General features: G+C 31.9%; 1 protein-coding gene and 1 pseudogene across 2 annotated transcripts in view; both read right to left on the bottom strand.

The window, feature by feature from the left end:
• Positions 1 to 2073: 2073 nt before the first annotated feature.
• On the bottom strand, positions 2074 to 4403 carry LOC128159238 (complement C1q tumor necrosis factor-related protein 3-like; annotated as a pseudogene).
• A 3333-nt stretch (positions 4404 to 7736) lies between these two features.
• Positions 7737 to 14146, bottom strand: part of LOC128159042 (uncharacterized) — a 43949-nt gene continuing 37539 nt past the window's right edge. Inside the window, exons 1-5 of one of the 2 annotated variants that reach the window (XM_052822081.1) lie at positions 12547 to 12654; positions 11602 to 11825; positions 11186 to 11333; positions 8429 to 8560; positions 7737 to 7936 (exon numbers count right to left, since the gene is read on the bottom strand). In XM_052822081.1, the coding sequence (XP_052678041.1) occupies positions 7893 to 7936; positions 8429 to 8560; positions 11186 to 11333; positions 11602 to 11825; positions 12547 to 12622 (624 nt within the window). In that variant the 5' untranslated portion in view covers positions 12623 to 12654 and the 3' untranslated portion in view covers positions 7737 to 7892. Of the gene's footprint in view, positions 7937 to 8428; positions 8561 to 11185; positions 11334 to 11601; positions 11826 to 12546; positions 12655 to 14146 lie in introns of those variants that run through there. The other variant, XM_052822082.1, reaches the window with a different exon arrangement.

Below are 14146 nucleotides of genomic sequence, written 5' to 3'. Positions count from 1 at the left end.
ATGTTGATTGCTTCTAGCTATCAATATATCATTATTGCCGATCATTCCTTTAAAAGGAATATTTGTTTCACTTTCTGTTCATCTAGATCTTCGTGTTTAAATCTTTAAAATTAACAGTATAGTTTAGCCGTTAATTCGTATACTTATGTAGGCTCCTGCTCAAGTGACGTCTTGATGGCTGTTCTGCAAGCACTATATTGGAAATGCATGTAATTTCTATTATGGGTAGTTAACATTACCATGACGAATTCAAATGTGAAATTTCACCTCTATATATAGAGTGCGGATGGAATCAATTTGTCAAAGGATGAAAAACAATTCACGTAACTTTGCGCTTAAATCAAAAGGTGTAATTATATAATAAAACGATTTGCCGTTGGCAGTAGAACATTCTGAGCTATTTGGGTAAATATTCTGGTCTATTTACTACTAAGGCATTAAATATTTGTATAGTTGTTCGTTATAAGAAATGATCTTTAGATCTAAATCGGAGTTTTGTGTTAATTTGTTATCAACAACAACAACTCGCGTTTTCAATATACGAGTGACAACCTAATACATTATTGAAGGAAGGAATATTGGGTTGATCAATCTCATAGATGGCGAGGCGAAGCCGAGCCGTCTATGAGATTGATCAACCCAATATATTTCCGTAGTGAGTCAGTAACTAACCTAATAAGTGTTTTGTTTTCCCGAGGACTATCAAGCGACATATTTATTCACAAATAGCGATGATCTACGTAAAGCCATGTACAAGATGCCTAACATCTCGTCAAATTTAACTCATTTAAACTCTTCAAAATTTTCAATCTCACCTTTCAAATATTCTTTAAAAATCCTTGCTTCACCCGTGTTTACTTACAATGTTTTGTTGCTATTCAATTTTAAATGTTTTCTCCCTTTCCTCTGCAGAGATTTGAGCAAATTTCGACGCTGCCATTTTGTTCTGCTCCAGACAAAACAATGTGACGTCAATATTCTAAGACAACTACTCTAATTTTAAAGATTTTCAAAGGGCAACTACTCCAAATACTTTAAGAACTTACGGCATGCGGTTTATGTATTAAATACTATGAAATGTCGAAATGAGTAAGCGAACTCAAGCGTCGACCAATGACGGCCATATTGCCTAATATTATTTCTCACAAAACAAATAGTTATATGAGGCAATCACGTGCTACGTTTAAACCAATGAAAATGTGACATTTCAGTCCCAGGGAAAACAAATATATTATATATATATATATATATATATATATATATATATATATATATATATATATATATATATATATATATATATATATATATATATATATCGTTCTTTGATTTAATGAAACACCACGTACAGTCAATAGTCAATACCTAGTAGGCTACTGTCATTGAATATTTAGATTAAATCTTGAACCTTCCCTCGTCAAATACTTAGAATTGCAAATTTGCTTTATGACTCCATTAAAAACAAAGTCATGGTCCATTTTTGTTATCAATGTCACGAACAACTAAATGTTGATGTATGTCATTCAATGATGATGACTTTAGAAATAAATAATAAAACAATTTACGTTCTTCTGAGTGATATTTTTGAAAAGTAAAAATTAATTAGAACTATCAAGGTGCTGAATATGTTTAAACTCTTAAGATTAATAAATAATAATACTTTAACAACGGCATTGCCTTGGATCAATAACGTTTTTATGTTTTGTTACCTATTTGTTTTGTCAAAGAATCAAGATACCAACACGAATAACCAATTAACTTCAAGTGGATTTTCAAGTATGATATTGCCCCATTATTTCTTACAGCAGTTACATAAAGATGTACAAATTTAATATATTTCATAATAATGTAATATGTTTAAATCATTTAACATAATGTGCATGAAATATAACAAAAGCAAAAAAAAAGAAGGATAACTTTTGATACCCAATATACTTCGATAGAAAGTCTTTATAAATTGGCGACTTTTTGAGGTTTTTCTTTCATTGAGGGTGGCTAATATGCAAGAATTGATAAATTAAAGTTGTACACAAATTTATTAACATGAAAAAACAGTATGTGAAATAATTTTCTTTAATGACAAGACAAACGCCATCCATTGAAAGCAGAACGCATCAAGTAATCAATCAGTATCGCACCATGGGGAGAAAAGGTAGCAAATGTTCTTGTAAAAACTATGTCGTTCTTCTGCATAGAGAACGGCGGTATTAGAAACTGAGGAATATGCATTCAAGTCATAAACATAAGAAGCTTCGACACGCCGGCTGTTAAGCTTTAACTCAATTGTTTTATATTAACCAGGATGAGCCATTAATATTGTCCACGAGAATACGAAAACGCCATCAACTGGAGCGGTAAATATTCCGGAAAGTGTTTTATATCTGTTTCCAATATTAGTCACCTCGTTGTCGTATATGATGGTGTGATGAGTACCAGGGCCAGTCTCTGTTGTAGACATGTAAGCATAAAACGCTATCACGCTCTCGGTGGGTGCAGGGACGATTCGTATTCCTTAAAACAATAAGAAAATAACTTTTGTGCCAATGATTAAACTGTTTGATATTCTTTGCATATTTTACCATGCTTTATCAGATGCTTCTCTCGTAACTGCTTATATGATTATATGGATTTTTGAAGGAAAGTTAGCGGCTTATCAAAAAATTCCATCAATTTTATTTACAGTGTCAAATATACGTGATAACCAAAGGTTACAAATATACACCGAAATAAATCATGAAATAAACATACCAAGCTTTTCTTGGTTGACATTGTCTTTTTTATCATTTTACTTTTCTGGTAATTGTACGAGTGAGGTGGTGGCTGTTTTTCTTTTTAATCCCGTCTCCGACTCTCCGTCTTAGTCCGTTTGCTCGACCCTTTGTCCCCATTTTTCAATGCTACGATTTCCTTTTGGCGGTCTATCATCTTATTTTCTTGTGTTTTAACTTTCTCCCGTAACATCTTCATCACATTTTTCACCTGTTCAAACTCATCCCGAGATATCGTATTGCAAGCAATATTTTCTGCAGCTGAAAACGAATTTAATGCTACAAATAATACAATGGCTGTTGAAATGTGCATATACAACATTTTGACGACGCCTGCTTTTAATTCCTATCTTTTGTTATCACCAAGATAATATTCGGCAGATTAAAGATAATAAATCTTTAAAATGTATTCATTCTAGCACGCTGTTCCACTCAGACATTGCAAGTCTATGTAAAATATTTTTGTTTCTCACTTCTAATGCGGATGAGTAATATTGTATATACGACTTCGTTTATGATTAATAGATATTTCAATCCGTGTCAAAAGTTTGTCTCTTTGACTTAATCTGAAATGTAATTTTAAAAAGTTGATTTTACTTTAATTGTCGGTCATTATGGGAGATCCACAAAAACTTATTTTAAGATCAAAAAGCCGTTGAACTAGTTTGTCAATGTTACTTGTTTAATTCTTTTAATTCATACTCACAACTTTAATATTTTATCATAGTGAGATTAGGGAATTGTACTAAAAAATATACATATATCATTGATAAAAAATTTTTGAAATCAATAACTATTATCAGATTTTATATTGTCGAACTACTGATGTCATTGTAAAGTAGATTTAAGGAGACTAGCTTTGAGAATATAATACATATATTTAACCAATCTGTTTTAAATTAGTTTGATTTAATAAAAAAAAACTTTCGCACACGTTCTAAAACAAAAAAAAAATAGTTTAGTTATAATCAGTTGATGTTTCTTAATTAGTAAGATTGTGATAGGGTGATACTTTTTATAGTGGTCATACATATCCTTAATATTGAATTTTCAATTAACAATTCTATATAATTATAAGGGTTTTTTTTTATAATTTTGTACCCGCGTTAGCGGGTTATGTAAATTTTTCTGCAATTATGCATATATATACATGCACTGTTGCTATGAAATGAAAGTAACAATTTGTTCAAGAATGAAAATTGTAGATGGAACAAAATAGTTATAGCTTATCAATCATAAATGATAAACCCTTTCATGAAAGATGTTAAACACAACAGGATTTATATTGTACAATATGATCCAAATGTTGCAAAAAAGTTAAATTTTAAAAAAATACATATGGTTGGACTGATATTTTATTATATAAAGCGAAAAAAGAATGAAACATCGATGAAAATATATCTGATATTGCTTTTTATCCTAATTTGGTCTGTCGCAATGATGTATCCAAACAAAATTGCACAGTCTGGGTCCTCATAATGTAGAAGGGAAACAAAGCCCATTTAAGTGTTAATGCGTGAAGAGTCCCGACCACTAAACTTAATCATGCTACAAAGTAACGGATCTATTGGGGTACCGTCATAGGTCACGTGATATATGTTTCCCAACCTGACCTTTGACTGAAATAACAGACATCTTTGTAGAACGAAACTGAAAATAGAAAAAATGGTTTATCTTGCACATGTCTTATATTTCTGAGATTGTTTAAAATTTAACACAATACAGATGTATTTTGATATATTTCAATTTCAATCTGACCTGTGATATTTGCTAGGGAGTAGCAAACAGATGGTATAAACAAAATTAGAATCACAACACAAACTGTCCTTGCTTCCAACATCATGACGATGTTTCTTTTTTATACTCCAGTTTGCATTTTGTCTCGTTAGAATGTTTACCAATCAAGGTATGTAATTACAGTATTCAAGGATTATTCCATGTATTCTCTGCCTGATGCTGTTTTTATCATATATTAAGCCATGGTGTTCATTTATCAATATGTTTTTAAAACGAGCATTTTTGGAAACTAATGATTTTCCCCTGAAACATCAAATGTATGTGGGCAATATTGCTTTTGTCAAATGGGTATCGACCTACCAGTTCCAATGTTAAGAATTGAAAATCTCATAAGTCAAGCAAATATTGGAGGTTTTTTCAATTAAGATCTTTTCTAAATTATGAAAAAAATGTTTTAATATACAACATCACAAACATGATACTTTAATGTTTTCGTCATTTTCACCCAACAATTGACAGCTAAAAAACGGAAACACATGTTCTCTCTTGGTAGAACATTTTCAAACAAATGAAATTATCATTTCATTTTTTAATTCACATTGTGTGTACATTGTTTATAAACTGTACTGTAAAAGTGGTTTTTCACGCTTGTGGTTAAGTACGCGGATACGTGATTTACCACTCCAAAGTGTTTAATATTTTACCATAAGTGCGGGGGTAATTTACGCGGTTTCCAGCTTACCGTGTAATTAATGTAAATTTCCCCCACGTGTAAATAACCATTTTACAGTATTCATTCTACAAAAACTAATCAAAAAGGAAACAAAATGAACAACTAAGTACCGGTCAGACCCAACCTAACAGAAAGGAAACCCCAACTTAACCCTGGGTTTACTTTCTGGGTTTACTCTGGGTTTACTAGAGTGGACCCAGAGTAAACCCAGAGTAAACCCAGAGTAAACCCCAAGTAAACCCAGAGTGGACACAGAGAGTAAACCCCGATCAGAAGAATATTCTGAAAGCAGACGCTACATGTGTATTCGGAATATACAAGGGGCAGGAATCACAGGTAGTAGGATGATAAGATAAAATACAGGTCTGTCTCACACTTCAGTGCGTATAGTTGACTCCAAAAACAATTCTTGAGTAAACCCAAAGTAAACCCCGAGTGGACCCAAATTTTCAAAACGTAAACCCAAAGTAAATCCATATAATAAACCTGGGATTTAGTTGGGGTTTACTATGGTGTTAGGTTGGGTCTGATCGGTACTGTATGTTATAAGGCACAGGTATATAAAAAAATACCTTCACATTAATTTTGTCATTTCTGTTGCAGTAGTTCTTGAAAAAATGTTTTAAGGCTTAATTTGTTTCTTTTTCCTTCATTTTTTAAAGATTATTTGTCTTTAGAATAATTCATTTATTTCACCGGGGTTTTTTTTTCTATTCACTAATGATTTATTTTTGTGAATTTTGGAATTGACTCAGTCGTTCTTGAAAACAATATATAAAGTTTACAGATATAGGCCTAGGCAAATAAATGGATGAACGCCATAAAATGAACAAAAGTGATTCAGTTAGTTTAATATGACAATGCCAATTTTCCAAAGAATTAATGTGATAAATCTTTCCTTTGTGCTTAATTAACGCGTTTAAGGCATATAGACTCTTATAAACTACTGTATCATACTAATTTTATATTTCATATTTTATATCATATTTTATATTTTATTCGTATTTCTTAAAAGTATTACTTTCTTGAGTTTTCCCCCGTTTTGATCTTTCATAAGTAATATGAAAAAATAAAAATATATTCATTTTAACAGTCTTACAAATTAATGTCTTCACAATCGTGTGTTTTCATTAGATCTGTGGACATTTTTTACTCTGGTTACATCAATGTTTGTCGAGGTCTAATTTTCCTTTATTACTTTGCTGATTTGATTCACATAATTTTTATTTCATAGGGGCGCATATACAGGGTGTCCCAGAATATCTGATTCCATTTGAAATTCATATAAATTTAAAAAAATGTTTGGCCAAACCCTGTAAATTGTAACTCAAATAAAAAGAAAAAAATTAAATTTTTCAACAACAAAAAAATAAAGAAAAACGTGCTTTTCATTGAATATTGATGTTAGAAAGTTGCATGGTATTTCTTTGGTTGAATTGAATGTTATTCAAGATTGGTCGAGCAAGGGAGCATTGAAACATCTTCTGTTTTAAACATTTATTTTCAAACACATATTCCAGATATAGTTACACGATAAATAGAAAAAAAACCCTGGTAAAAAGAACTCAAAAAGTAAAATATTCTTTAAATAGTGAAAATATGATCCGTTCAAATGGGATGTTGGAATTTTACTCATTCAATTGACGTTGTCATTGATTAAAAAGAACGTCATTTTGACTTTGTAAACAATGCTCAGTTTGTGAAAAACTTATGAATGTTTGTTTTGCCTGAATGAAAATTTACTTCATAAACGTTTATGAAATAGTGTTTTTTAGATAAATGTAATCAAAAGTTATTTAAAGCTGCTTGGTCCGATTTTTTTGTTAATACACTATCATATTTTTTTCCATACAAACCATTTATCTTAGAAAGTTATGGACTTTCTCCTATTTACACCTGCAGAATCAGTCTCCTTTCAAAGTTAGAAATATTCAAAGTAAATAAAAATAATTTCTCTTTGGGCAAACGAAAAAACAAATCAAAATGCATCACGGGAATGTTTAGAAAAGGAAACCGTTTGGTTTCGTCCCCCGAATGATTGGGGTTATCCAACCTGCATGCAATGCATTGATTGTAAATAAAGCAAACTTCAGAGATATTGGCGAACAAAACGTACACATGTTTATTTGTAATTTGTCTGATCATTTCGACCTTTATTTAAAGCGATGTCAAAGTCGTAATACAACCATACCCGACTCGTCGTCAGGGGTGAAATTTAACATGAGGCGAATTAACGCCGTACCCTTTTATCTCGTTTGTTGTGTTAGCAAAGTTTGTACGTAATTTTTCTTCATTGAAATTTGGCTTGATTGTCTGGAAACTACTGCAATGTCTATTATTATACGTATACTAAGCATAACCATCGTTTAAAAGCGTGCATTAAATTTGAAATAAAATCGGACCAAGCAGCTTTAAAGAGTAAATGGTATCAGATATTCTGGGACACACAGTACAATAAATAATGTCTACAAACACATAGGAATAAAATAATAAAGCCACAGTAGTTTATTCTCCAATTCCCAAATAGCTTACTGCAACATTTACTTCACAAAGTCAAATAGATAATGACTTTGTGAAAATCAACAACGATAGTAACGACCAAGTAAAAGAAAATTGCATCTAGCTGCTAATGCTCCAAATTAAGTGCGTTGTAGTCATAAATTGAAGTCGTAAATTGAATTTTCGCAAACATCTGTTTCTGAAAATGTAAAATAAAAAGAATAAAGTAAATAACATTTGATAAGAAACTGAAAACTCGTGACATTTATGATACAATTTAATGCACATCAATTTTTTGATATATCATAGCTTACTTAAAACCAAATTGATATTATCGCTTTGGCATGAGAAAGTACTGTATATTTGGGGTTTTTTGCGTGTCACAAAATTTGCGAATATGGAGAGAATATGAAGCATTTTTAATTTGCGTCAGATTATCGCGAAAATCACCAAACGATATTCCTTTTACCATTAAACAATGTACAACAAGGCACAAAGTCATAACATAATTTTATTTTACATTAGACAATGACCAAAGAGGTAGTTTTTTCGAAACTTCATAAATATAAATGATAATGTACGCAATACTGCAAAACAGCTAATCACTTCAAATGGATTCTAAATGAATGCCAATTTTCTCTTATCAGATTCTATATTTAAAGATATGTTTCCATGGAACCTAGACACTCACCAGTTTCCCCCGTGTTTTTCTGTGCTTGGGTCTGTTGCCGACTTCTGTAGATTTTGATGCCGGTGATCAGAAGTACAACAAGAACCAGGCCCCCGCCACCACCACCCATAATGTAAGTAATCAGAGTCATCTCTACAATAAACACATGAACATGAACCAGGCCCCCGCCATCACCACCCATAATGTAAGTAATCAGAGTCATCTCTACAATAAACACATGAACATGAACCAGGCCCCCGCCACCACCACCCATAATGTAAGTAATCAGAGTCATCTCTACAATAAACACATGAACATGAACCAGGCCCCCGCCATCACCACCCATAATGGAAGTAATTAGAGTCATCTCTACAATAAACACATGAACATGAAACAGGCCCCCGCCACCACCACCCATAATGTAAGTAATCAGAGTCATCTCTACAATAAACACATGAACATGAACCAGGCCCCCGCCATCACCACCCATAATGGAAGTAATCAGAGTCATCTCTACAATAAACACATGAACATGAACCAGGCCCCCGCCACCACCACCCATAATGTAAGTAATCAGAGTCATCTCTACAATAAACACATGAACATGAACCAGGCCCCCGCCACCACCACCCATAATGTAAGTAATCAGAGTCATCTCTACAATAAACACATGAACATGAACCAGGCCCCCGCCATCACCACCCATAATGGAAGTAATCAGAGTCATCTCTACAATAAACACATGAACATGAACCAGGCCCCCGCCACCACCACCCATAATGTAAGTAATCAGAGTCATCTCTACAATAAACACATGAACATGAAACAGGCCCCCGCCACCACCACCCATAATGTAAGTAATCAGAGTCATCTCTACAATAAACACATGAACATGAACCAGGCCCCCGCCACCACCACCCATAATGTAAGTAATCAGAGTTTTCTCTACAATAAACACATGAACATGAACCAGGCCCCCGCCACCACCACCCATAATGGAAGTAATCAGAGTCATCTCTACAATAAACACATGAACATGAACCAGGCCCCCGCCCCCACCACCCATAATGTAAGTAATCAGAGTCATCTCTACAATAAACACATGAACCTGGCATGAAAATGCTTAAACTTGTATTTACATTGAAAAACTATCATAGCATCATTCTATATTATCAATACTTTGTACCATTCATGAAAATGCATTTAATTTGTATTCACATTGGACACATATCATAGCATTGTAGTACTTAATATAATTGCTATAATTTGTAGTCAAATTTATTTTTTTTTAATTATAGCCTTAAAGGCTCAAAACACAATAAGTTTCTTTTAACCATATGCAAAATATTTGATTGATATAAGTTCATATATTCTGAAATTTTACTAGAAATCGACGAATAAATATACTTTGTCATTAATGTATGTTATATGAAACTTTAATAGAGTAAAAAGTAAATGGCGAAAATTGTCTATTCATACGCTGAAAAAAAATTGGTTTTTTTATCATTTGAAAACTTTATATATGTTAAGAATAAAATCAAATAATTTAAAAAAAAATAATACATAAATCAATACATCATTGCCATGTCTTTGTTAATGTAACAAAAACAAAGGATGCAAAAATTAGTACAAAAAAACAAAGCTGCTAACTAGTATTCTTTGGATTATTGCTTAAAATTTTATTGCGTGTGAATAAACCATGAGTTCTTTGACTTCAAAGAACTATATATGATAAGAGTTAAATTTGGCCCCACATAATTCGCCATTGTTTAAGTGTTTCGGGTAAAATAAAACGTTCACTAATTTTTTCGAAGAGTTGATATAAAATATATTTTTCATCTATTTATTTGATTTATTTGCACTCACGGGCAGTATATATATTGTCAGAAGTGACGCCATATCTATAATTCAATCAAAATCAGCCAAAAATTAAAATTGTTCTTATCTATTTACGAACGGGAAATATAGAGCGCATGCTTGAACAAGGAAAAATTTTTGTCACTTATTAGTCTTGGCTAGATACATCTCTGATTAAAATAATTTATTTGTTCAAGAATGCGCTCTATGTTTTCGGAAGGAAAAACTGCTTGATCACAAGCTGTTTTATGTTAAAAGTGCAGAAAATGGCGGGAAAAGGTTGTCTTTTCAATGTCATATTTCTAAATTGTGGGCACTTGAACCAAAATGAATATTATGTAAACACATCACATACATATCTGTACTAAGAAAACAAAGAATGATAGTAAAATGATGATGTTCATTTTAGGGGGCCATTTTAGGCCCTTATCATATATAGTCCTTTCAGCCTTATATGTTTCCTTTTTAGAAATTTTGAAGCATTTTAAGCAATAGATGGTTATAGCTTGTGTACAATAGTCATACCTTATAGAGTATATGAATTTTATTTTCTTTTAAAATCTTCAGATCTTATAGTTTGAAAACTTGAATCATTTTACAGACGAAATTGTTGGTCAGAACAAAAATCGGACACCTGAAAACGATACGTCTGCTTGTTGCTATTTATCAATGTGAACATTGTTTGGTCATCAATATACTTGTAATAATCTTACCAATTGTGATGACAATTGTTATATGAGAAAAATATACCTAACACTTTAACTTTGGTTGTGTTTTTTCTTCAATAAATACCTTCATACCAGAATGAACTTAAAAAGAAGTTAGTGTATTATTTAAATGATAACTAGTTCTTTCACCATCTTAAAGAAGAGTAATTGCCAACGTATATTATTTTAGAGTCAAAATAAAACAATAACGTACTATTCTCAGTTTCAAATGCGTTAACTTTGAAAACAAATGACGCATTCCTTGACAGTACATCTGCAGTTATTGGTTCGATGTGGATCCTCAAATTCTTATCCTGACCATAGCAGACCCTAGTTGGCGGAGCATGAGTACAGTTGTATTCCTATAGATATAATGTTTTACATATAACGCATTATCTTATTCATAATAGTCATATCAATATACACATATTGTCTTTGCATTTATTCGAACATTTAAAGCGTATTTTGATTTGCATAAATGATAAATGATAAAAGCATTCTTAGTTATAATAAGTGTACACTAGCATACATGAACCATAATCGCAATGTTTAAGACACTCTTATAAAAACGATAATATTAATTTGTAGAATACACGATCTTATATTCATGTAAATAAAAGTGGTATTTACCTGAGGGTCAGAACTGATTAAGCCAACTAACAATTCACAATCTGGATCAGAGTACACAAGTGTCTCCAGACAAAGTCGGTACCTCTTCAAATTCTGAGCATCCCTTCCCATGATTCCCATTACGTAACACAAGGAATCTATTTTCCCGCCACTATACGTCACAAACACCTCTGTCTCGCCGTCTATCCGGATATCCCCCTCACATCTGTACTCTTCAAATGAATCTAAATGATGGATAAATACAAATGATTCTGAGATACAAAATCATACATTCATAATCATAGAGAATAATTCTTGTTTTGTATATGTTTCAATACATATGATACAAAACATTTAAACATTCTGTAGACTAAACTACCTCTAGTAAAATATTTTTGTCATTCTAATAGTGCCAATAAATTGGATTAATAAAATTCTTCGGTAAATTTGAATAATATTACTGATTTTTTTTTAATTCCAATAAGTATCTCCTCATTTATTCGAATGCTTCTCATGATTGGGTATAAACACACTGTAGTGAAAAAAAATCAGATCCAGAATGTCGCAATTGAATATATGGACATTTTATAAATAAATAAAAAAAGTATTTAATCGGCCAATTGCTGAAAATTATATAAATATAATAAATAAGAATAAATGATTCTTTCAAAATACATCATTAGGTAAACATTACGGTCGGAGCGTAATCAAATCTATAATGATGTCCTTCTGGCTTTTTTGGATTTGATCAAGCCACAACTGCAATAACCACCTCATAGTACTCAAAGAAGATTCCTTATTCCTTAGATAAAACACACATATCACCCTGTAAATAAAGTCCGTAATGAAGTCGTCACCATACACATTCGGTATTATTCTGAAATGGATTTTTACATAGAGCATTTCTTACCAGATTTTTATAACAGCTCATTTTCAGGAAAAAGATAATTTATGCGACAAACTTACAGTGCATGCTGAAAATTTCACTGCTCCGGTGGACAATACAGAGAAACGTGACAGAAAAGAAAGCGACGCTTTCCATCTCTGTCTGTCTGCTATTACTATAGTAGGTACGACATATACCTTTCCTTTCATTAGAAGTTTCTAAATTGCTTTTTTTCAGTGTTTTCATAATTTGTTATTACCAGATAATGAAAGAGTCTTCCACGTGTTGGTAGCTTGCGGGTGTAGAGAAAACAATATTAAAGAACAGGATAACAACCTTTGTTTCTCATCAGATATAGTAATCATCATTGTTTAATTTATTGGTGTACAGCTTTCATTCAAAACCTAACTGACAATTTATAGTGAAATTGAATATTTTCCTCGCCAAATACTTAGAATTGTCGTATCTTTGGTTTTAAGATTTTGAAACAAATTCATGGCCACTGTTTGTCATTATCGTCACTCACAACTACATGTGGTATATATGCCATTCAATGATGATGACTAGATAAAAACAAACATTCAGAAAACCCGCGGTGAAGTTATCAAATATGTTTTATACCTCTTAAGTGATATTTTCAGATGGTGAAATTTAATCAGGACTATCTGGATTCGGAAAATGTTTCTACACATACATAAGTTGTATAAATAATAGTACTTTAACAACGTGTTGTGTAAATGATAATACTTAACAACGTGTTTGCTTAGAATCAATAATAATTTATATTGCTTGTAACCTGATTTGCCTTATCCAGGAATCAAGACACTAACACGGATTACCAGTTAACTACATATCTAGTGGAGAGTCGGCGTGATGGTCTACAAGCATTTAACTGCTCCTTTCCTCGTCAACAAATTTACCATTAGATCTACATGTGTATTTTAAAAATTTGTAAACTTTTTATAAGCTATAAACACGTACTGAGTTTATAAGCAGTCAATTTTCAAATTTAAATGGTAATGTGTTCCTTAATCTAAATGAAGGACTCTTCTTTTTAATCATAATTACAGTGTCTAAAAATAGCCACGGCCATTCTTTAATTTATCATAAAACTAACATACGTGGTCTTTCCTGTATGACGAGGATATCGTGTTGTACATCAATTAGTTCGCGTTTCTTATCATTTGGCAAGTAAAATGGCAGTTGCTTCATTTCTCCGTCCCGTCTCAGTCTCTTTATCGTTCGTCTGTAAGCTCGATCCTTCTTCCATGGTTTCAATACCTCGATTTCATTTTTAGGTCTATAAATCTGGCTTCTTTAAACCGTCTTTAAACCTCCTCCTGTTACATTTTTATAGCATTCACCATATATCCAAAGTCGTCCTATAATATCGTAATGTGCGCATTTTTTCTTCAGCGGAAAACTAATTTAATGCTACACAAAAGACAAAAAATATTGAAATGTGCATTGAGAATGTCTGTTTATTAACCTTATCTCTCATTATCACAAAATTAAAGCGCAGATCTTATAAAGATGCAGACATTTCGGAAATGTGTTTATTTTTTCTCATATCGTATTTCATATTCATGTGAAAAATCTAAGAATATCTAGTTCTGATAAATATTTTTCTATTAATTATCTTGCTTACATTGGATATAAATATAGTTCAAACTGTTGCAG

This window comes from Crassostrea angulata, chromosome 8, assembly GCF_025612915.1.
Source record: "Crassostrea angulata isolate pt1a10 chromosome 8, ASM2561291v2, whole genome shotgun sequence".
Taxonomy (NCBI): domain Eukaryota; kingdom Metazoa; phylum Mollusca; class Bivalvia; order Ostreida; family Ostreidae; genus Magallana; species Magallana angulata.
The sequence above is the reverse complement of the archived record's forward strand: the minus strand, read 5'-3'. Positions and strand labels throughout refer to the sequence as shown.